The sequence below is a fragment of the Malania oleifera genome, chromosome 10, assembly GCF_029873635.1.
Source record: "Malania oleifera isolate guangnan ecotype guangnan chromosome 10, ASM2987363v1, whole genome shotgun sequence".
Taxonomy (NCBI): Eukaryota; Viridiplantae; Streptophyta; class Magnoliopsida; order Santalales; family Ximeniaceae; genus Malania; species Malania oleifera.
In genome coordinates this window covers 719,749-742,165 of record NC_080426.1, presented here as the reverse complement: position 1 = coordinate 742,165, position 22,417 = coordinate 719,749, and the positions used below count along the sequence as shown (strand labels likewise).

The following is a 22,417-nucleotide window of genomic DNA, read 5'->3' as shown; positions in this document are numbered from 1 at the left end:
ACACCAGTATAACAACATCTACTACTAAATCTGAGTTCAGAAAAACCTACAAACCAAATAACCCTTAAACAATCCACTTACCTTGATTTTGAGATGGTTCCCAAACTTCTCAAATTGCAATACTTCTCCGATTAAGTTGTAAAGAATCTCCCCATGATCAACATGGTGGCTTCTAATCATCGAATAGGGGAGAAATGAGGCCGAAAATCTAGAGAGAAGTGAGAGAAATCGAAATCTTGTGAGTGAGAGAGAAAATTAGCTGAATTTTCGCCCAAAATCTGATTTTGAGTATATATATAGACTACTGCCACGTGGCTTCGTCGACAAGTCGAGGAAGGAAGTTCATCGACGAGGATAATGAGTTCATTAACGAACCAAAGGGTTTGCATGTCCCCTTCTCGGTATCTCTTTGTCGACGAGGCACTGAACCTCATCCACGAACCGTATAAAGGAGTTCATCGACGAAGCCAGGGCATTCCTCGACGAATCCTGCTTTACCTCCTTTAAATTTTTCTTTTCCTCTTTATTTAATTACTATCATTTTCTGGGTCTTTACATTCTTCCCTCCTTATAAAATTTTGTCTCCCTGCTTGGCAATGAAATCCACACTTTGATTCGCCTCCCTGTAAACATGTTTCACTTTGTAATGTATGTCTCTTAATGCTAACACTAGCTTTTCCCACAATTCCCATAAGTTCCAATTCGAACACTTCCCATAATTAATCCACTGAACCAACAAAGCAGAGTCACAGACAATCTCCACTTGATCAAATCCGAGATCCTTGCATAGATTAATCCATATAATAATCGCTTTCAATTTAGCCATATTATTGGTTCCATAACCCTGTAATGAGGAAAAAGCTGTTTTAAATAATCCTCTTTCATCTCTTATGTAACGACCTGAATTTAAATTGGAAATTTGAGTAATAAAGAGAGAGGGAAATAGAGACAAAAATAGAAGGAGGTTGTAGACTTCGTCGACGACAATGCATTTGGGGAATAAAATAATTTTAAAGAGATAGCCTGAATTCGTCGACAAACACAGGGTTTCGTCGACGAAGAAATGCCGAGAGGGGTTTTTGAGCTAACTGAATTTCGTCGACGAGGAGTGGATTCCGTCGACGAAATTTGTGAAGGACTCGTCGATGAAGGTCGGGCTCGTCGACGAAATCCCCTGTATAAATATGTAAAAACCCGAATTTTTAATCACTTTTCACCCTTCTCTCTCACTCTCTCTCTACGATTTTGGGCTGGTTTTACGCCGGATCGAAGATCTGAGGCTACCACGACGTTCCTGGCGAAGTTCACAACGAGTTTGCCAGAGCGGATCGTTAGGAAAACAAAGTTGGAAATCACCCCTGGGTTGAGGTTAGGCTTTTTAAGACAAATTAGACTTTATGGTAGTTATAGGAATTGATGTGCGCATGAAAATACTGATGTTTAGTACTGGGGATTTTGAGTTTTAGGGTATTGAGTATGTAATCCTACAAGGGTCAGGTTAGGAAATTTGAGGGGCTTTCTCAGTAGCCAGGTAAGGGAGTAAACTAAAACAGTTCTTTTCCATTCAAACTATTATTGATTATGAGTAGTTTTATTTTCAGAAGAACATATGATATATTCGTATTATGAATAAAATGTACGATTGGGAAAATACTACTATGATGCTTAAAAAGTATATGTATGTATGAGATGTCAGAAAATTATGACTTTAAAATATGAAGTATGACTTTTAATAGAGCATGTGTGGTATGAATATTATTTTACGTAAAAAGAGATATGATATGAATGCTTTTACGAGTAAAATACAATTCAAGGTATTTTGGAAAGATGGGTTATGTTATATTGAGTTGACGAATATATGATAAATGAGTCATTTTCAAATGTAAATACCTGAAATGTATTTGGCGCGAGGCTATATTTATGTTATCGGCACGAGGCCGTATTTATATGATTATTGGCACGAGGCCATGTATTTATGCTATCGGCGCGAGGCCGTATCTATGTTTTTGGCACGAGGCTATAATGATGTTATATATGATCATGTATTATAAGTTATCATGTAACGACCCAAATTTAAAATGAAATTTAAATAATAAGGAAAGGGAAATGGAAACTGGAAACAAACGAAGGCTGTAGACTTCGTCGATGACATTGCATTTTGGAAGAGAAAAACAAAAGGAGGAGTTTCAGGGCTTCGTCAACAAGAAAATACCGAGAGGGGTTCTGAGGTAGCCTGAATTTCGTCGATGAATACGGGGCCTCGTCGACGAAATTTGTGAAGGACTCGTCGACGAAATCCCCTGTTCTATAAATAGTTGAAATCCGGGAATTTTTTTCATCATTTACCTCTGAGCTCTCTCTCTCTCTATAGTTCTCTCTCCCTTCTCTCTATGTTTCTGGCCCCACCAGTCATCAGATCGACGATTTGAAGTCACCACAACGCTCCTGGCGGAGTTCTCTCCAAATCTGCTGGAGCGGATCGTGGGAGAAAGTTAGTTGGAAATCAACCCATAGTTGAGGTAAGGCTTTTTAAGCCATATTTGGTCTTGCGCTAGTTAGAAGAAATGTTGTGCGCATGAAAATACTGAAATTTAATACTGGAGGTTTTCAATTTCGGAGTATTGGTCAGGAAACCCCTCAGGTGTTAAACTGAATGCTTTTGGGTGAAAACTTTATACCCAATATTTGGGTTTTTGACAGTTGAGGAAAATATTGTATACTTCGAAATACTGAACTTTAATTCTGGGATATTTTATTTTTCAGGGTGTTGAGTTAGGAACCCTGCGGGTGCGGGGCAATTTTATTAGGGGCTTTTCAGGAATCAGGTAAGGGGATAAATTAAACTAGTACTGTTTTGGAAAATACTTATATATATATAGTTATCATTTGATTTATGTAAAATGCATATGATTATATATATATATATATATATATATATATATGTCTTATATTTGCAAAATACTGTGAAAATAATCGTATGTTGAGTATGTGGAAAATCTACTGTGGCATAAGTAAAAATATTGTGTAATGCTATTTTCTGGGAATGTGGATGATGTGGATTTTTATGAGGGAAATCGGCGTACGGGCCGAGATGTTTTTGTACATATATATATATATATATATATGTGTGTGTGTGTGTGTGTGTGTGTGTGTGTGTGTGTGTGTGGATATGTTTGCCGGTGTACGGGCCAGGCTATGTGATTTGACGGCGTACGGGCCGTGCTATGTTAAAATGAGAAATACCGGCGTACGGGCCGATGATTTTTATGATACATGTATATATGTGAAATGATACGATTGATGTGAAAATAAATGAAATGAGATATTTATGTATAACGGTTTCATTTTATGTATATGATATCAGAACCTGGTTGGCTTGGTTTAGGCTAGCACTTGCACGGTACCGTTGCTATGTGTCCATGGTCCTCGTGATCATGAAATCTATGTTAACGCCGCTGTACGGAGTGGTGTGAGATTGGATGGTCGATGGGTTATGTTTAAGGAGTGTGCTGTTATCGCCCCTGGTGTACGGACCAGTCTAGGTAGACCCATCGGACCTACAGACTAGACTATTGACTTAGCAGTGGTCGGCCAACCATTGTCAGGTCCCGCCTTCGGGTCACACAACCCAGTCATGTGGAGGTAATACATGACAACAGCCAGCTAACCCACTAGGATGATTTTTATGTTATTATGATATGAGATGAGATATGTTATGAAAATGTAGTATGTTCTGCCCTGTTGATTTTTATATATATGTTTTCCCAGATTGATGAAACAGTACTAAATGTGATATATATGATATCTGTTGAACACGAATTACTCATGTTGCCACACACTAGTATTAGTTTATTTCCCTTACTGAGAGGTGACTCACCCCTAAATTTTATTAACTTTTCAGGAGCTCCGGATAGGAAAGCGGGAAAAGCCCCGCAGAAGTAGTGTTGTTTATCTGCCCTCTGCAAAGGGTAAGTTTCTGGTAGGGACAGTTAGGTTTTTGTGGGAATTGTCCCTAGATTCCATTTTTGGGATGTATATATATTGAGAGTTAGTGTTTATAGTACTCTGGTATGTATTGGGCACATTATGATGGGATGTATATAATTTTATACTTTCTGCTGCGTAGGCTTCTATTGTATATTTTGTTATATCCCTAGTACCCACGGGTCCAGGTGGATGGTGACCTGCTGAGCTAGATTGTGGGATATGTAGTACTGATTTTATAATGTTGATAATATTAAAAAAAAAAAAAAGAGTAAAATGAGCAGGTCGTTACATATCACAATCAGGATGTTAGTTTAGTTCAAACCAGGAGCTCGGTACCATAGCTTTGGGTAGTTCAGATTTTGGCACGAGGCCATATTAGTGCTAACCGTTCCACGAGGGGATGGGAGATGGATAATCGATGTGGCTTTCAATAGAGTGTGGACGTCCACCTGGCAGTCCGGACCAGGGTGTGACGGGCCCATCGTACTTACAGACATATTTGATTCGACCATGGTCGGCCAACCATTGTTGGGTCCTGCTTTTCGGGCTGCACAACCCGTCATGGGGGGCAATACATGACATTAGCTAGCTATTCATCTTGGGTGTATGTTTTCAGTACTACAGTTACAACAGATGTTTTATGTACGACAGATGTTTATGTATGTTATGATTTATTAACGAATATGAAAATACATGATTATCCAACATGATATTATGATTATTTCCAAGAGTTATGAAATGTACTGTATATGTATAAGCACTTTAAACATTCATGTTGTCACACAGTTGTATTTAGTTTACTTTCCCTTACTGAGACACTACATTAATATATTTTTTAGGAAACCCAGAGAGACCAGCGGGTCAGGGCTGCCGTTGAGTGATTGGTGCTTCCCTACTAGAAGGGTAAGCCCTGAGCCACGACTAGGAGATTTTTGTTGCATAGTCCTAGTGTTATTTTGACTTTTTGGAGATTGTACATATGAACAGTATATTGATGTTAATAGAAAACTCTGATATTATGTTTTATGGATGGATGTATGGATTTTTATGTTTACTATTGTTAGGTTTTCCGCTGTGTATGACGGGTGTCCCCGTTACCCACGGATTCGAGTTGTGTAGTAATCGGAAAAAAAATATAATAATAATAATAATAATAATAATAATAATAATAATAATAATAATAATAATAATAATAATAAAATAATAAAATAATAAAATAAAATAAATTAATTAAATTAATAAGTAAAATGAACAGTATGATAAGGAACAAATATATATATATATATAAATATTAAAGCATGTATATATATATATATATATATATATATATATATATATATGTGTGTGTGTGTGTGTGTGTGTGTGTGTGTGTGTCTATATATATATATATATATATATATAAAAGGTATGAAAGCTTCTTTAAGAAGCTTTACTTTACTTTACTTTATTTAAGGTTTATTATATATATATATATATATATATTATTAAATTAGCACAAGCTTCTTTAAGAAGCTTTGGAAATCAAATTTTGGATATTTTTTTTGGAAGTGCTCTCTCTCTCTCTCTCTCTCTCTCTCTCTCTCTCTCTCTCTCTCTCCTACGACTCTCTCTCTTCTATTTCGGGCTAGTTTTACGCCGGATCGACAAACCGAAACCACCACGACGCTCCTGGCGAAGTTCTCTACAAGTCTGCCGGAACGGATCGTCAGGAAAACGAAGTTGGATTTCATCCCAAATCCAAGGTAAGGCTTTATATTCAATATTTGGATTTTTGACAGTTGAAGAAAGTAATATACGCGTAAAAATACTGAACTTTAATACTGGAAATTTTCAATTCCAAGGTATTGATTGGGAACGTTGGGAATCATCCCTAAGTTGAGGTAAGACTTTTTAAGTCGAATTTGACTTAGTGGTAGTTATAGAAAATATTGTACGTACGAAAATACTAAACTTTAATTCTGTGAGTTTTTATTTTCAGGGTATTGAGTTGAGAACCTTGTGGGTATGAGGAAGATTTTCTTAGGGGCTTTTCAGGAATCAGGTAAGGGGATAAACTAAGCTAGTTTTGTTTTGAGAAAATGTATGTATATATATAGCATCTGGTTTCAGGAAAAATAAATATATTTATATATATGATTTATATTTGGAAAATACTATTTAAATGATGATATGTTGAATACGTAGAAAATTTGTTTAGTGTGGCATGAGTATAAAAATGTTGTGAAATACTGTTTTTTTTGGAATGGGGACGATATGGATTTCTATGATGGAAAACCGGCGTACGGGCCGAGATATTTTTATATGTATATGTGATTTGCCGGCGCATGGGCCGTGCTATGTGGATGAGATTTGCCGGCGTACGGGCCGTGCTATGTGATTTGCCAGCGTACGGGCTGTGCTATGTGATTTGCCAGCGTATGGGCTGTGCTATGTGATTTGCCGGCGTACGGGCCGTGCTATGTGGTTTGCCAGCGTACGGGCTGTGCTATGTGATTTGCCGGCGTATGGGCCGTGCTATGTTAAAATGTGTAATACCGGCGTACGGGCCGATGATTTTCATGATACACATATATATGTAAAATGATATGATTGATGTGAAAATAAATGATATGAGATATTTATGTATCATGGTTTAAGTATATGTATATGATATCAGAACCTGGTTGGCTTGGTCTAGGCTAGCACTTGCACGGTACCGTTGCTATGTGTCCATGGTCCTCGTGATCATGATATCTGTGTTAACGCCGCTGTACGGAGTGGTGTGAGATTGGATGGTCGATGTGGTTATTTTCAAGAAGTGTGCTGTTATCGCCCCTGGTGTACGGACCAGTCTGGGTAGACCCATCGGACCTACAGACTACTGTTTGACTTGGCAGTGGTCGGCCAACCATTGTTAGGTCCCGCCTTCGGGCCACACAACCCAGTCATGTGGGGGTAATACATGACAACAGCCAGCTAACCTACCAGGATTGTTTTATGTTATTATTAGTGTATGAGATGAGATATGTTTATGGAAATGCAGTATATTCTGCTATGTGTTGATATGCATATGTTTTCCCATATTTGATAAACAGTATTGAATATGTTATGTATGGTATATGTAGAACACATAATACTCATGTTGCCACACACTAGTATTAGTTTATTTCCCTTACTGAGAGGTGTCTCACCCCTAAATTTTATACATTTTTCAGGAGCCCCTGATAGGAGAGCGGGAAAAGCCCCGCTGATCTAGATCAGTTGTTTGCCCTCTTTGGAAGGGTAAGTTTTTTGTAGGGACAGTTAGGTTTTGTGGGGATTGTCCCTAGATTTCATTTTTGAGATGTATATACTGTGAGATAGTAATTATAGTGACTCTGGTATGTGTTATGCACATTATGATGAGATGTATATGATTTTATACTTTCTGCTGCGTAGGCTTCTGCTGTATGTTTTGTTATATCCCTGGTGCCCATGGGCCCAGGTGGATTGTGACCTGCTGAGTTGGAATGTATGATGTGATGTTAATTTATTTATATAAAAAAAAATATATGTGAAAAAGGAGCAGGTCGTTACAAGTTGACCATTTGTTTATTATGTTGTTTTTTTATTGAGGGACGTCACATCTTATCACGCCTCCACCACCACATTTACCTGGATTACCACCACAGCTTCCATCCACATTCAACTTAACCCAACCTATCCTAGGTACCGAGCCCTGAACAAAACTAAACTAACATCCTGGTTGTAATAACATATAATACATGAACATACATAACATCATCACGGCCTCGTGCCGAAAACATAGATACGGCCTCGTGCTGAAATCGTAAATACATGGCCTCGCTCCAAAATCGTAAATACGGCCTCGTGCCGATAATATAAATACATGGCCTCGGGCCAAAATCATAAATACAGCCTCGTGCCGATAATATAAATACGGCCTCGTGCCGATAACATAAATATATGGCCTCGCGCCAGATACGTTTCAAGTGTTTACGTTCTGAAAATAAATCATCTATCATATATTCGTCAAACTCAGTATAACATAACTCGTCTTTTCAAAATACTTGAAAATATGTTTTGCTCGTAAAATCATTCATTTCATGATTCACTTCACATAAAATAATGTCCATGCTACACATGTGTCGTTTAAAGTCATACCTCATATTCTAAAATCATCATTTCTAGCATCTTATACATACATATACATTTTAATCATCATAGCGGTATTTTTCAACCATACATTTCATATATGATAAACAAATATAGCATATGTTTTCCTCAAAATAAATGTGCTCATAATTAATAAGAACTTGCATGGAAAATAACTGTTTTAGTTTATTCCCTTACTTGGCTACTGAGAAAGCCCCCAAAATATCCTAGGCTAACCCCCGTATGATTTCCTGATCAATACCCTGAAACTCAAAACTCCCGGTATTAAATATCAGTATTTTCATGCGTACATCAATTTCTATAACTACCATAAAGTCTAATTGGGTTTAAAAAGTCTTACCTCAACTTAGGGATGGTTTCCAACTCCGTTTTCCCAACGATCCGCTCCGGCAAACTCGTAGAGAACTCCACTAGAAGCGTCGTGGTAGCCTCAAATCTTCGATTCGGCGTAAAACTAGCCCAAAATCGAAGAGAAAGAGTGAGAGGGCCGAAGAGGAGAGAGAGTGTGTGTGGAGAGGAAGCTTGCAATGAAATAAAAATCGGATTTTTAGTATTTATAGACAGCAGAATTCATCGAGGAGCCCGATCTTCGTCGATGAGTCCTTCACAAATTTCGTCGATGAAATCCACTCCTCATCAATGAAATTCAGTCAGGTTAGAAACCCCCTCTCGGCATTTCCTCGTCGATGAAGCCCTATGTTCGTCGACGAAATCTTTGAAGCCTTCGTTGACGAAACCCTGTGTTCGTCGACGAAGCTTGGTAGCTTCTCTTCTATTCCTATTTCCATTTTTTCCTCTCTCTTTATTATCTAAATTCCATTTTATTCGGGTTGTCACATTCTCCCCTCCTTATAAAATTTCTTCCTCAAAATTTACTATTCATGTAATTCATCATCCCTTATGAGGCAAAAATGGTCTACTTATTTTATTACTCACCCTCACTTATGGTGGAGGAATACCGTGGTTACAACTCAGGTTTTGGGAGATTACATATATCAAAATAAAATTCCTCCCAAAACTAAAATATATCACGCTATCTAAATATTACATGTACCTGTACAAAAACATTACATATTTTACTTACATTTCTAATTACATTTAAGCTTCTGGGAATAGTTGTGGATATTTCTGTCTGATCTATTCCTCGAGCTCCCAAGAAGCCTCTTCTATTACATGATTCCTCCACAAAACCTTTACCAGAGGAATCTTCTTACTACGCAGTTCCCTTTCTCTCCTATCCAGAATCTGCATTGGTACCTCCTCATAGGCTAGTGAGTCACTAAACTCCAACTCACCATAACTGATAATATGAGAAAGATCTGGGACATATTTTCTCAACATCGATACGTGGAATACGTTGTGAATTCTGGATAATGAAGGTGGTAAAGCTAACCTATAGGCCACCGGTCCCACTTTCTCTAAAATCTCAAACGGACCGATGAACCTAGGGCTAAGTTTACCCTTCCTACCAAATCTCATAACTCCTTTCAGTGGAGCTATCTTCAAAAATACGTGATCACCCACGTCAAACTCTAAATTCCTGCGGCGATTGTCGGCATAACTCTACTGTCGACTCTGAGCTGTACTGATCCTGTCTCTGATAAGCCGAACTTTATCACTCGCTTGTTGCACAAGCTCTGGCCCTACTACTCGCCGCTCACCCACTTCATCCCAAAACAAAGGAGATCGACATTTCCTACCATACAAAGCCTTAAATGGTGTCATGCGAATGTTGGATTAATAACTATTATTACACGCAAACTCTACCAGCGGCATAAACTGAGTCCAACTACCCCCAAAGTCCAATACGCATGCACGGAGCATATCCTCTAATATCGGTATCGTCCTCTCAGTCTGCCCGTTTGAATGAGGATGGAATGTCGTACTAAACGATAACTGAGACCCCAGAGCCTCTTACAAGCTCCTCCAAAATCATGACGTAAATCACGGGTCTCGATCTGACACAATAGATACAGGCACCCCATGAGAACGAACTATCTCCTAAATGTAAATCTCCGCTAAACGGCTGAGGGAGTAGCTTATCTTGATAGGTATAAAGTGGGCGGTCTTCGTTAAACGGTAAATGATCACCTAGATGGCATTTTGGCCATGAAATGCCATCGGCAATCCTGACACGAAGTCCATCGATATATGATCCCACTTCCACTTTAGGATAAACAACGGCTGCAACTGCCCTGCCGGCCTCTAGTGCTTAGCCTTTACCTGCTGGCACGTCAAACACTGGGCTACATACTCAGCGATCTCTCTCTTCATACCACTCCACCAGTACGACTCTCGCAGATCTCTGTACATCTTCGTACTCCCGGGATGAACCGTACAAAGATCTGTGGGCCTCCTCTAGAATGGTCTTCCTGATCTCAGTATCTGCAGGAACACATAGTCTGGTACGGAACCACAAAGCTCAGTCATCTGCAATACTGAACTCCTCCCCCTACCCACTCTGTACTCTGTCTATCACCTCTACTAATTCTGGGTCTTCCTTTTGAGTAGCTTTAATTCTCTCATGCAGAATAGGCTGTACCACTAGGCTGGAAATACATACTGGGAGATCACTCTCTACTAACTTTATACCGAGTCTCTCCAGATCCATCATGATCGGATGCTGAATCTCCATAGCTGCTAACGCTAATACCCTAGACTTTCTGCTCAGTGCATCAGTTACCACGTTTGCTTTCCCTGGGTGGTAACTGATAGTACAATCAAAATCTTTAATCAACTCTAACCACCTTCTCTGTCTCACAATTCCTTTTGGGTGAAGAAATACTTCAAACTCTTATGGTCAGAAAAAATCTCACACTGCTCATCGTATAGGTAATGTCTCCAAATTTTCAGTGCGTGTACTACTGCAACTAATTCAAGATTATGGGTATGGTAGTTCTTTTCGTATTCTTTCAACTGTCTAGACGCATATGCCACTACCCTGCCATGCTGCATCAATACACAGCCAAGTCCCTTCAGGGATGCATCACTATAAATAGTATACCCCTCACCTCCAGACAGGATGATCAATACTGGCGCTATGACTAATCTCCACTTCAACTCCTGAAAACTCTGCTCACAGCTTTCGTCTAATTCAAATCTAGCATTCTTCTTCGTCAGTCGTGTCAGAGGCCCTGATAAAGCTGAGAACCCCTCGACGAAACGACGGTAATAACCAGCTAACCCCAAGAAACTCCTAATCTCCTAGACGTTTCTTGGTCTAGCCCAATTTACTACCACCTCAATTTTACTGGGATCTACAAAAATTCCGTCCCCCGAGATTACATGCCCCAAAAACATAACTTTTTCGAGCTAAAAATCACATTTACTGAATTTTGCATACAGCTTCTTCTCCCTGAGCATCTGTAAAACCCGCCTCAAATGTATTTCATGCTCCTCACAGCTCCTCGAATAGACCAGTACATCATCAATAAAAACAACCACGAACTGGTCTAGGTATTGGTGGAAGACTCTATTCATCAAATTTATAAATACCGCAGGAGCATTCGTCAGACCAAACGGCATAACAAGAAACTCATAATGCCCATATCTGGTCCTGAAAGCCGTCTTCGATACATCTTCTGCTCTCACTTTCACCTGATGGTAACCTGATCTGAGATCGATCTTCAAATACACCCATGTACCCTGGAGCTGATCGAACAAATCATTGATACGGGGTAGAGGATACTTGTTCTTGATGGTAACTTTATTAATCTCCCTATAATCCATGCACATCTTCATAGACCCGTCCTTTTTCTTTACAAACAGAACTGGAGCTTTCCACGGAGATACACTAGGTCTTATGAAACCCTTCTCAAGCAAATCCTGCAACTGATCTTTCAGTTCAACCAACTCTACCGGCGCCATTCGGTACGGTGCTTTAGAAATAGGCGTTGTACCTAGAAGTAGATCAATGGAAAAATCTACTTCACGATCAGGTGGCAAATAGGGTAATTCATCTGGAAACACGTTTGTAAATTCTTTCACCACAGGCGTATTCATAAGCTTCAATTCATTTTCTGACGTTTCCTTCAAAAAAGCCACGAATCCCAGACAGTCGTTCTGAAGCAGTCTCCTCGCCTGAACAGTTGAGACCATCTGACGTAAGGATTGCACTCGTGACCCTGTAAATCTAAATTCTGGTTTCCCTGGAGGTCTAAATATCACTTCTCTAGCATGGCAGTCTATAATAGCAGAATTAGCCACTAGCCAATCCATGCCAAAAATAATGTCAAACCCGTGCATATCTGATACCACCAAATCGGCAGATAAAATCTTCCCCTGGACATCAACTGGACAACCACAGAGTACCCTACTACATCTCACCGTTGACCCAATTGGTGTAGCCACTAATAATTCGACATCTAATGATTGCATTTCTGCCCCACACAATTTAACACACTCCAAGGAGACAAACGAATGTGTGGCACCAGAATCAAAAAGTGCAATAACTTTAAATAAAAACATACTAACAGTACCTGTCACCACGTCGCCGACCGCCTCAGCATCGCCCGACGTCAAAGCAAAAGCTTTGGTTGGGGTCGTATTCCTCTACTGGCTACCTCGTGGCGCCTGATACCCTCCTCGTGCAGGTCTGGGAGTAGGAGCAGTACCTGTCTGTGTCGGACACTCCCTCATCATATGTCCTAGCTCCCCGCACCTGTAGCAGACACTTTGCCCGGCACGACACTCCCCTGGGTGTCTCTTCCCACAAGATGGGCAAACTGGAGATGGCTGCACACCCTGGAAACCCCGATTCCCGATCTCCTGTCTCCGGTCCCTATAATAGCCACCTCTCTTCCATACAGCACATCTGACACCCTACTGGGAACCAGAAGGTGTAGACCTCTTCTTCTGCCTCTATTCCTCAGCTTCCAACCGATCACCAATCTCTGCTATAGTGGCTCGGTCCACCAGCTCAGCAAAATCCTGCAACTTCAATATTGATACCTGCTTGTAAATTTCCCTCCTTAAACCTCTCTCAAACTATCGTACCTTCTTTACCTCATCTGGAATGATGTACGGGGCGAAGAGAGATAGCTCGATGAACCTCGCCGCGTACTGTTGTACTGACAGCTGTCCCTGCTTCAGATTCAGGAACTCCGCAATTTTAGTCTCCCAAGAAAAGGCTGAAAAATATCTTTTGAAGAATATCTCTTTAAACCGCTCTCATGTCATCTCCACAGGAACAGTCCTCTGTTGCTCTAACAATCTCACTGCTGACCACCATCTCTCGGCCTCCCCAGTCAGTCTATAAGTGGCAAACAACACTCTCTGCTCCTCTAAACATTGCAGCACTGTAAATATCTTCTCGATCTCCTGCACCCAATTTTTAGGGACTACAGGATCCGTTCCCCCTGAGAAAGCTGGAGGACTCATCTTTAGGAATTTCTCGATCGTACTACTATGGCCTACAAACGGACCACCTTGTTCCTTCGAACTTCTGGCAATCTCTGCCATCACTTGCTGTGCTACGCTGCGTAAAACGGCATCGAAATCACTACCCGCAGCGCCTGAGGGTCCAGCACCCTCACTCCCACTGGCGTGGGCACTATTGCCACCAAGGTCCATCCTGAAACTAAGTAACTTAACTCAAAACCTCCTTCTATATACTTATCACTCAACACATATAATATTTTTCTCTTAATTAACTCATCATTCCTGATCTTTACCCAAGGCTTAATCCTGCAACCTAAATATCTGACCCGACGATAGTTTACAATGACTTTCCTAAAATCATCACCCCAGGAAAACCATACAAACCACCACGAAAGTCCTGCATCTAGCCTACAAAACCAGACCTCAAATTCACTTATAATATACTCTGGTATTATTACTGCTGCACTCTAAAGTCTACAGAATCTAGTATCCTAAGCTCTGATACCAAATGTCACGACCCTCAATAAAATATAACATAATAAATCAAAAGTCAACCCAAACCCGTGGGTAACGGGGACACTTGTCAAACACAGCGGAAAACCTAGCAACAGTAAACATACAATCTCAAGTATCCAATCATAAACATAATACCAGGGTTATTTACATTCCCAAAATATTACATTTATTTACAATCTTTCAAAAGTCAAAAATGACACTAGGACCTTACAACAAAAATCTCCTAGTTCTAGTTTAACGCTTACCCTTCTAGTAGGGAAGCTCCACTCACTCAACGGTGGCCTTGACCCGTCAGTTTCTCTGGGTTTCCTGAAAAATGTGTTAATGTTGGGGGGTGAGACACTTCTCAGTAAGGGAAAATAAACTAAATATAGTTGTGTGGTAACATGAACATTTAATGCAATTATACATTTACAGTACGTTTCATAATTCAAAAAAACATTCATTATATCATACTGAATAATCATACATTTTCACATTTTCTAATAACTCATAACGTACATAAAACATTCATTATAATTGTAATACTGAAAATAAACCCAGGATGAATAGCTAGCTGGTGTCATGTATTACCCCCCATGACGGGTTGTGCAGCCCGAAGGTGGGACCCGACAATGGCTGGTCGACCACTACCGAATCAAATATGGTTGTAAGTACGATGGGTCTGCCACACCCTGGTCCGGACTGCCAGGTGGACATCCACACTTTACTGAAAGCCACATCGACTATCCATCTCTCATCCCCTCGTGGGATGGTTAGCACTAATCTGATTTAGATATCTGATCTACAATATAGCTACGGTACCGAGCCTTGAACTGAACTAAACTAACATTTTGGTTGTAATAACATATAATATATGAACATACATAACACCATCACGGCCTTGTGCCAAAATCGTAAATACATGGCCTCGCGCCAAAATCGTAAATACGGCGGCGTGCCGATAATATAAATATGGCCTCGTGCCGATAACATAAATACATGGCCTCGCGCCAGATACGTTTCAAGTATTTACGTTCTGAAAATAAATCATCTATCATATATTCGTCAAACTCAGTATAGCATAACTCGTCTTTTCAAAATACCTAAAAATATGTTTTGCTCGTAAAATCATTCATTTCATGATTCACTTCACATAAAATAATGTCCATGCCACACATGTGTTGTTTAAAGTCATACCTCATATTCTAAAATTATCATTTCTAGCATCTTATACATACATATACATTTTAATCATCATAGCAGTATTTTTCAACCATACATTTCATATATGATAAACAAATATAGCATATGTTTTCCTCAAAATAAATGTGCTCATAATTAATAAGAACTTGCATGGAAAATAACTGTTTTACTTTATTCCCTTACCTGACTACTAAGAAAGCCTCCAAAATATCTTAGGCTAACCCCCGTATGATTTCCTGATCAATACCCTGAAACTCAAAACTCCCTGTATTAAACATCAGGATTTTCATGCGTACATCAATTTTTATAACTACCATAAAGTCTAATTGGGCTTAAAAAGTCTTACCTTAACTTAGGGATGATTTCCAACTCCGTTTTCCCAACGATCCGCTCTAACAAACTCGTTGAGAACTCCGCCAGGAGCGTTGTGGTAGCCTCAAATCTTCGATCCGGCGTAAACTAGCCCAAAATCGAAGAGAAAGAGTGAGAGGGCCGAAGAGGAGAGAGAGAGAGAGAGAGAGAGAGAGTGTGTGTGTGGAGAGGAAGCTTGCAATGAAATAAAAATCAGATTTTTAGTATTTATAGACAGCAGAATTCGTCGACGAGCCCGATCTTCGTCGACGAGTGATTCACAAATTTCGTCGACGAAGCTTAGCAGCTTCCCTTCTATTCCTGTTTCCATTTTTCCCTCTCTTTATTATCTAAATTCCATTTTATTCGGGTTGTCACACCAACAATCTCGTGTTCGTAGCTTATGGTTTCTGATTTCCTAAACCTTAGCACAAAGGAGACCGGAGGCTAACCATCGATCAAACCAGAAAGAGGTCGACCCTACTTTAATTTGAACACAAGCATGCTCTAATATTTCAAGTATCACACAAGCAATCAATCTCCAAAATTTGGTTCCTTTATCTGACTTTATTTCTCTCAAGTGGTGTCTATTATTCAAATACTTAATTTTAAAGAATTGGGTCCACAGATTATCCATAGTTAATTAACAATCTCCACACAAACTTCATATGCAATAATTTTTTTACTTTCTCAAAATCCCTAATATCCATAATTTTTTTACTTTCTCAAAATCCCTAATATCCATACCACCCTCACAAACAAGCTTACATGATTGCATCCAATGTTATAACATTAAAGATTGAAGTATATTAAGTTTGGTTGCAAGCCTACAGGAATTGAGATATGAAAGCAAACCCTTCTTAAATGAAGTAGTAGATATTACATCCGACCCTCCATAAAATATTTAGAACCTAAGTTTTGCAGTCCACCAATTGCAACATATAATGTTAATTTTAAACCTATTAAAATGATATAAAAACAATATCAAATCATATCTTTTATTAAACCAAGTGTTATATGATATCTTACAACTTACGAGGTCCAAATTTTATATGAAGGAATTCTTGCAAGTCTTCCGGAAAGAATTAGCTCAGGTTTGGGTTGGCTGTTCAAAAAGACGTTCCAAGCCTTGTGCAGAATATTCCTTCTTGACAAAGCAGTACATTGTCTAAGCAAATCTACCCAATCCCCCCAGGCGAGAGTCTACTGATGTGAATAATGCAGTGTCTCATTTACAAAGAACTACAGCACGTTAGATACACACACAAACACATGCAACCCATCAGATACTATTATAAAAGCAAAAAAATGGTAAATAATCCTTTATATATATATATATATATATATATATATATATATATATATATATATATATATATATATCGCCTGGTAAGTTAAAATGATTCCATATTTGTTACTGAAAACTTCATTCTCTACCGCTTTTCGAATCACATCATTGTGGTATAGCTTCTAATAATTTACAAGGCCTGAATATAAACAGGAAAAAGCTCTCAATCCGTCAAACCGGTGTAAGTTAGACTTAACAAATTGGCAACACTCACGAACACTCTCACTGCTCCACTGTTGTGCATACAGGACAGTGCGGGGTTTAGAGCCAGTTTGGTGCCTTGCTTGGCAGGGGCTTTGACGAAGAATTATCAGAAACCTTAGCGAGTGAGCGATACTGCAACTTCACGCTCTCTGCATTGTCCAGTGTCTTAACCACGTACCTGTCCACAGGTTTTTTTTTATTGTTACAGTGGATAGAGATTAAAATAAAAATTTTCATCAGATGCTAAAAGATCGGGGCTTTCAAGACATCCAGCATTCCAAGCATCGCATACAAAACGGACGATGAAATTAAATCATATAAAGTACCACTCGTAGAAAATAAATTGGACTGCAGTAGTACTGGCTCTGTAAGGTAGACAAACTAGTAACTAACCATCCATTCAGGCATTGTGTTGTTACAACAGCCTCGCGTCCAACAAAGCGCTGTGGAGTCCGCTTATTCCCCTGAACCATTTTTTTAATCTTAGTTCAAGCTCCATAATAAAAAGCATAGTAATCAAAACCTTAGTATCTCTGTGAATACAAACCTTTATAATAACTCGGTCTGTCACGGAAAATGGAAACTGAACACCTCTACCTCTGGGAGGATCAATATATGAATCGCAGTAGTTACTCTTGTCCTGCACAAGGAAAAGAATTTTCAAAAATGTAAAGTGGAAGGTGAAGGAATTGATATGTGGAAACAGTTGCCCACAATACAAGCTTTGAAATGGTGAAAGTGAAACCGCTCACATGATAATCTGGAAGGGGAAAAAAATAAATAAATAAATTCTGCCATAGAATATCAAAAAGGGATAAAAATAGGATGAACAAGCCAAAAATGTACAACCCCATTAAATCAAATTGCCTGTCCATGTCTTTCTTATCAAGGAACAAATTCAAACACTACTATAGCTTAGATTGGATTTGTGTTGATTTGGAAGAAACTCAATATAAATTTATACCAGGTTTTATCCAAATCTACAGAAATCGAAATTTCATGCTCCCAAACACAATATACGAAAATATGGAACAGTCTCACAACCATTTGCCCCTGCAATATAGCTACCAAATTTTCTTCCATACATCCATGCTTTCTAATTTCTTTAGAATTGGAGTAATAAAGTTTAACAGTGGAAGATAGACCTGTTCAAATCTCTCTCTTCTTCTTTTCGATGCACGATAAAACTGTGACTCTTCTTCCCGCCGGAATGCCAGAACAGCAGCTCTAAGAGCTGTACAAGTACATTAAAAAACAATTATTTTAAATGATTATGCTATTTACACTAGACTCTGTTTACTTTATCAATAAATTCATTCACCCAAAGGTACAATTGAGGCAAAGCAACATGCATTAATTGCTTTAGTAATAGAACTCCCCTCAACCAAAAATAAATAATATTTGCTTTATGAGAAATATACTTATGAGTATAGAGAGCAGAACTTAAGCTGCCAGCAGTATTTACAAATAACAGCGCTGCTGATTAGTTATGGAGACAGAAAAGATAGGGTGGTGTGTACATCTGATTCCTCCCTAAACCCTTGTTAAAAGGAGCCTCATGCACTGGACTGTCTTCTTTGGTACTTGTGAAACAAAGATAAACTTTGTTTCAAGCAACTGTCCACACTGCAGTACCAGTGAGATAAGGTAAAACCCACCCTGAATAGTTTAATGGACTGTAAAGCAAATAGGCAATAACTTTTAGTTCAAATCAATGCGTAACTTTCATGAATTTAGAAGTGTTGAAAACTTGAAATACAGTTAGTTTGCCTTTATAAATAACCCATGTATTCTGTTTCCATTCTCTTGATGGGACTGCATGGTGAAAAAGGAATCAAATAACCAATCCAAGTACTTGGCATTAAATCTTAGTTTATTAGGGTTAAACTGTATTTTTAGTACGTGTAAGCTGAGAACTATAAATGTTATCATAAAGAATAGCAATTTACTTACAGAGATTTGGTGCCACTGACTCTTCTGAAACAGACTGTGAGCAAGTGAAGCAAGTTTTCTGCATATGCAGCATTTGTATTATTCAATGACCAAATAAAAAGGGTAGGCCAAAACCAATCCCCAACCCAAAAGACGACTACAATATTTTCATCCCAAAACTAGGTATTCCATGCAAATCAATGAGTGAAGTGGAACAAATGGCAAATGAAAAGGGGATTTGCCAGAATTTAATTCATAGAAATACCGTACAAAAGCATTGCATACTTCTTTGTGGTTGCAATAAATGTAATTGCACACAATCACTCTCACAAACACATTAACGCCAAGTCCAGAACACCTAGTAAAGTGCCATGCTTGGCCTTTTTTCAAGCTTGAGAAAACATGCAAGTTTTTATGCTATTGTACTACAGGTTTTTATAATACAGGTTTGCTTCTCCACTAGTTTGTCACATGCTAAGAACGTTAAAACAGTTCCTATGTACCCTCATTTAATATCAACAGAAATCAGATATCATAAAGATCATCTTTAAGCAACACACATCAGTATCACATCCCCATGCATGCAAAGGAACCAATAAATATATTGCTTCTCTTAATTATCAAAGATACGGTTTCAATCCAAGTAGAGAACACTAACATTTAGAATTTGTAAGAAGAATGGTGTTATAATGAAGGGAAAGAAAAAAATCAAGTAGAAAATTTGATTTCATTCCTTCCTACCAACCAAATGTATAGTAAATAGCAAGGAAGTAAGGAATCTGAGCTTGAGACACAACATCTATTAATAGAGAGGGAAAAAAAATCCTTAAAAGAAGCAGGAAGTAACAAGGCTCAGAGAAATAAACGAATATGTTTTACAAGAAAGAACTTTAGCTTCTACTTGGTTATGCAACACTTGCACAGCCAAAATATAGTCTTTATACATAGCGACATAGGATTGTTTCTCTTCATCCCTCTGAATAATCACGCATGCACTTCTGTGTGTGCATGGAGGTGAAATTATGAGCACTGCTGTCAACCTGCAGTGCCTTCTGGGTTCAAATATCACCATAATAAAGCAACCCCATGAAGCTTACCAAGCAGCATACTCATATTTTTGACTTTCTAAATAAAGAAAGGAAATGAATAATAAGATGAACGAGAACCATGTCTATTGAAAACTAGCACTGATCTGCCACTCTCAATGATCTATCACATCAGAAATACATGTGCTGAAAACTCACCATTCGTATAACTTGCTGCATTCCACTACTTCCAAAGGAATGTCCACAGGGCAATATCACCGCATCATCCATGAGAGCTCCTCTGCACATTGAGAAAGCAACAAAAATGTGCTTCATTTAAACAAAAAAATAATCAGCGATCAATATAATAACAACAGCAATCAGCCAGGAAATGACAAATAACACTCAATGCAGTAAGAAACAGATGTTAGAACTTATATATTTATAACACTCACGTTATGGGGTCTGAGAGAATTGCCCTTAAAGAATCTCCTGATTCACTTGAAAATGCAGCTTCCTTTCTGCCACTAAACCCACATCCATTTTCCACACCCGACTCCTTCTGCCCATAGGCAGACCCTGATCCCTCTGGACCTTGTAAAAACTGTGAATAGTACACGTCCCCATCGGTCACTGCAATTGTGACCGCATTCTGGAGATGAACAACACGCCCTTGCTGGTGAGAATGATTTTCGCTTGGGCTCGCTCTAGCATTATTTGCAGTTTGCACAAAGCTGCTGTCTTTCACCATTAATTCCCTGTTGGATCCTACCATCACAATGATATGATATCAAACAAACAAGCACCTCAACCTCAACAAAACATCAAAAGATGGAGGTAAAATAGACACCAAAAGACAACTAGCTAACTCAATATTCGATCATAAAAAAAAAAGGAAGAAATCAAATACGCCCCACAAGAAAAAGTTCGAATCTTTCGACATAAGGAGTTCGTACCAAGAGACGAGCGGAGTTTGGCTTTTGTTGTGCCAGTGCTGCTGGTGTTGTGACTCTTATTATGACTGGGATCGTCTACCGCGACCAATGCCTCGACCTCGCCGTCGCCCTCATCGTCGTCCTCGTCCTCGTCCTCGTCGTCCTCGTCATCGTCCTCGTCGTCCGATCCATCGCTCAAGGGATGGTCCCGGCGGTGAGGCACGGCGGCGAAGATGCTACGGCGGAACTCCGCCTGGGAGGGGAAATAGCGGTCGCGGTCGACGGGTGGGAAGATCTTGTCGTCGATGAAGGCGCTGAGCTCGCGGGTTTTGGGGCCGGGGTCACCGGCGCGGCGGTGAGGGGAGGTGGCGGCGGCACAATTGAAGCGGGGAAGGGTGTCGTCGTGGAAGACCAGCTGGGAGTGAGAGTTGAGTCCATTGTCCAGCCTCTGTAACCCTATCTCCTCCGAGGAGGCCATGCGCACATAGAAACCCTAACCTAATTGGGCTTGAAATTTACAAATAAATAAATAATGAAAATCATAAATTTAGGGTGGGAATGAGTCGATGGAAGCTTGATCCAGGAGAGAGAGAGAGTGAGCGATTCGGCTTCGAACAGCCGGAATGACACTCAACTGGTGGTGGAGTTGTCATCGTGACATCTGAAGGAGTTTACAGTGTCGGTTTTGATTTGGTGTTTTTGTTTTTTATACGGTTTTTGCTTCAAATATCAAATCATGCATCACGGGCCTAAATGCCCTTTTCATGAACTTGTTTTCCAAATTGTAATTCTAACATAGATTTTACCTTTTTTTAAATATATATATATATATATATATATATATATTGTCTTATATTTAGAATCTCTAGATGTAATTCAAAAGGAGCTATTTTTTTTCACTTACTTCATCCCTCAACCACTAATAATTTTCGCCTGCCACTGCATGCATTATTTCTTTCGCAATCTTTCACTATTAAAAAACTAAAATAAAATCAAATTGTAAAATTCAATGAAAACATTGTTTAATTATTTTCTCAATTGTTTTGATTCAGAATTTTGTAATTTTTCAATTAATAATTTAATTTTGATTCCATCCATTCGATAACAACGATATACTAAATTGAATTGATTTATTATAAATATATATATTTATACAATATTTAATAATTTAATGACAAAAGACCCTTTTTTAAGTTTAGTGAAAAATGAAGTTCTTGCGTGAAATTTTAAAAAATTTCCAGACATTTTTTCACATTTTCAAAAATTTTATAAACCTCCCCTGTCAATTGATTTTTGGAACACATATATCTCCAAAACATTTTATCTTTTCGTTAAATATAAGAAACTCTTTGTGTCTTTTTGACAATTTTCAGGAGAGGTTTGTAATTTTTTTTTAATTC

At 38.9% G+C, this 22,417-nt stretch overlaps 1 protein-coding gene across 1 annotated transcript; it reads right to left on the bottom strand.

The window, feature by feature from the left end:
- Positions 1–16,983: 16,983 nt before the first annotated feature.
- On the bottom strand, positions 16,984–21,743 carry LOC131165505 (U-box domain-containing protein 62-like). The gene is made up of 8 exons (XM_058123381.1): positions 21,039–21,743; positions 20,538–20,850; positions 20,302–20,383; positions 19,079–19,136; positions 18,271–18,359; positions 17,673–17,765; positions 17,519–17,589; positions 16,984–17,303 (listed from the first exon to the last, which is right to left on the bottom strand). The coding sequence occupies exons 1-8, from the start codon at positions 21,493–21,495 to the stop codon at positions 17,183–17,185; spliced, it is 1,284 nt and encodes a 427-aa protein (XP_057979364.1). The 5' UTR covers positions 21,496–21,743; the 3' UTR covers positions 16,984–17,182.
- Positions 21,744–22,417: the final 674 nt, after the last annotated feature.

Bases quoted from the DNA above. Each gene is read 5' to 3' on its own strand.
- LOC131165505 (XM_058123381.1), bottom strand. From the start codon at position 21,495: ATGGCCTCCTCGGAGGAGATAGGGTTACAGAGGCTGGACAATGGACTC. The intron at 20,384-20,537 runs GTGAGTGTTATA...CTCAATGTGCAG, and splicing joins ATTCTCTCAGACCCCATAAC to AGGAGCTCTCATGGATGATG. The intron at 17,590-17,672 runs GTTTGTATTCAC...AAAATGGTTCAG, and splicing joins CAGACCGAGTTATTATAAAG to GGGAATAAGCGGACTCCACA.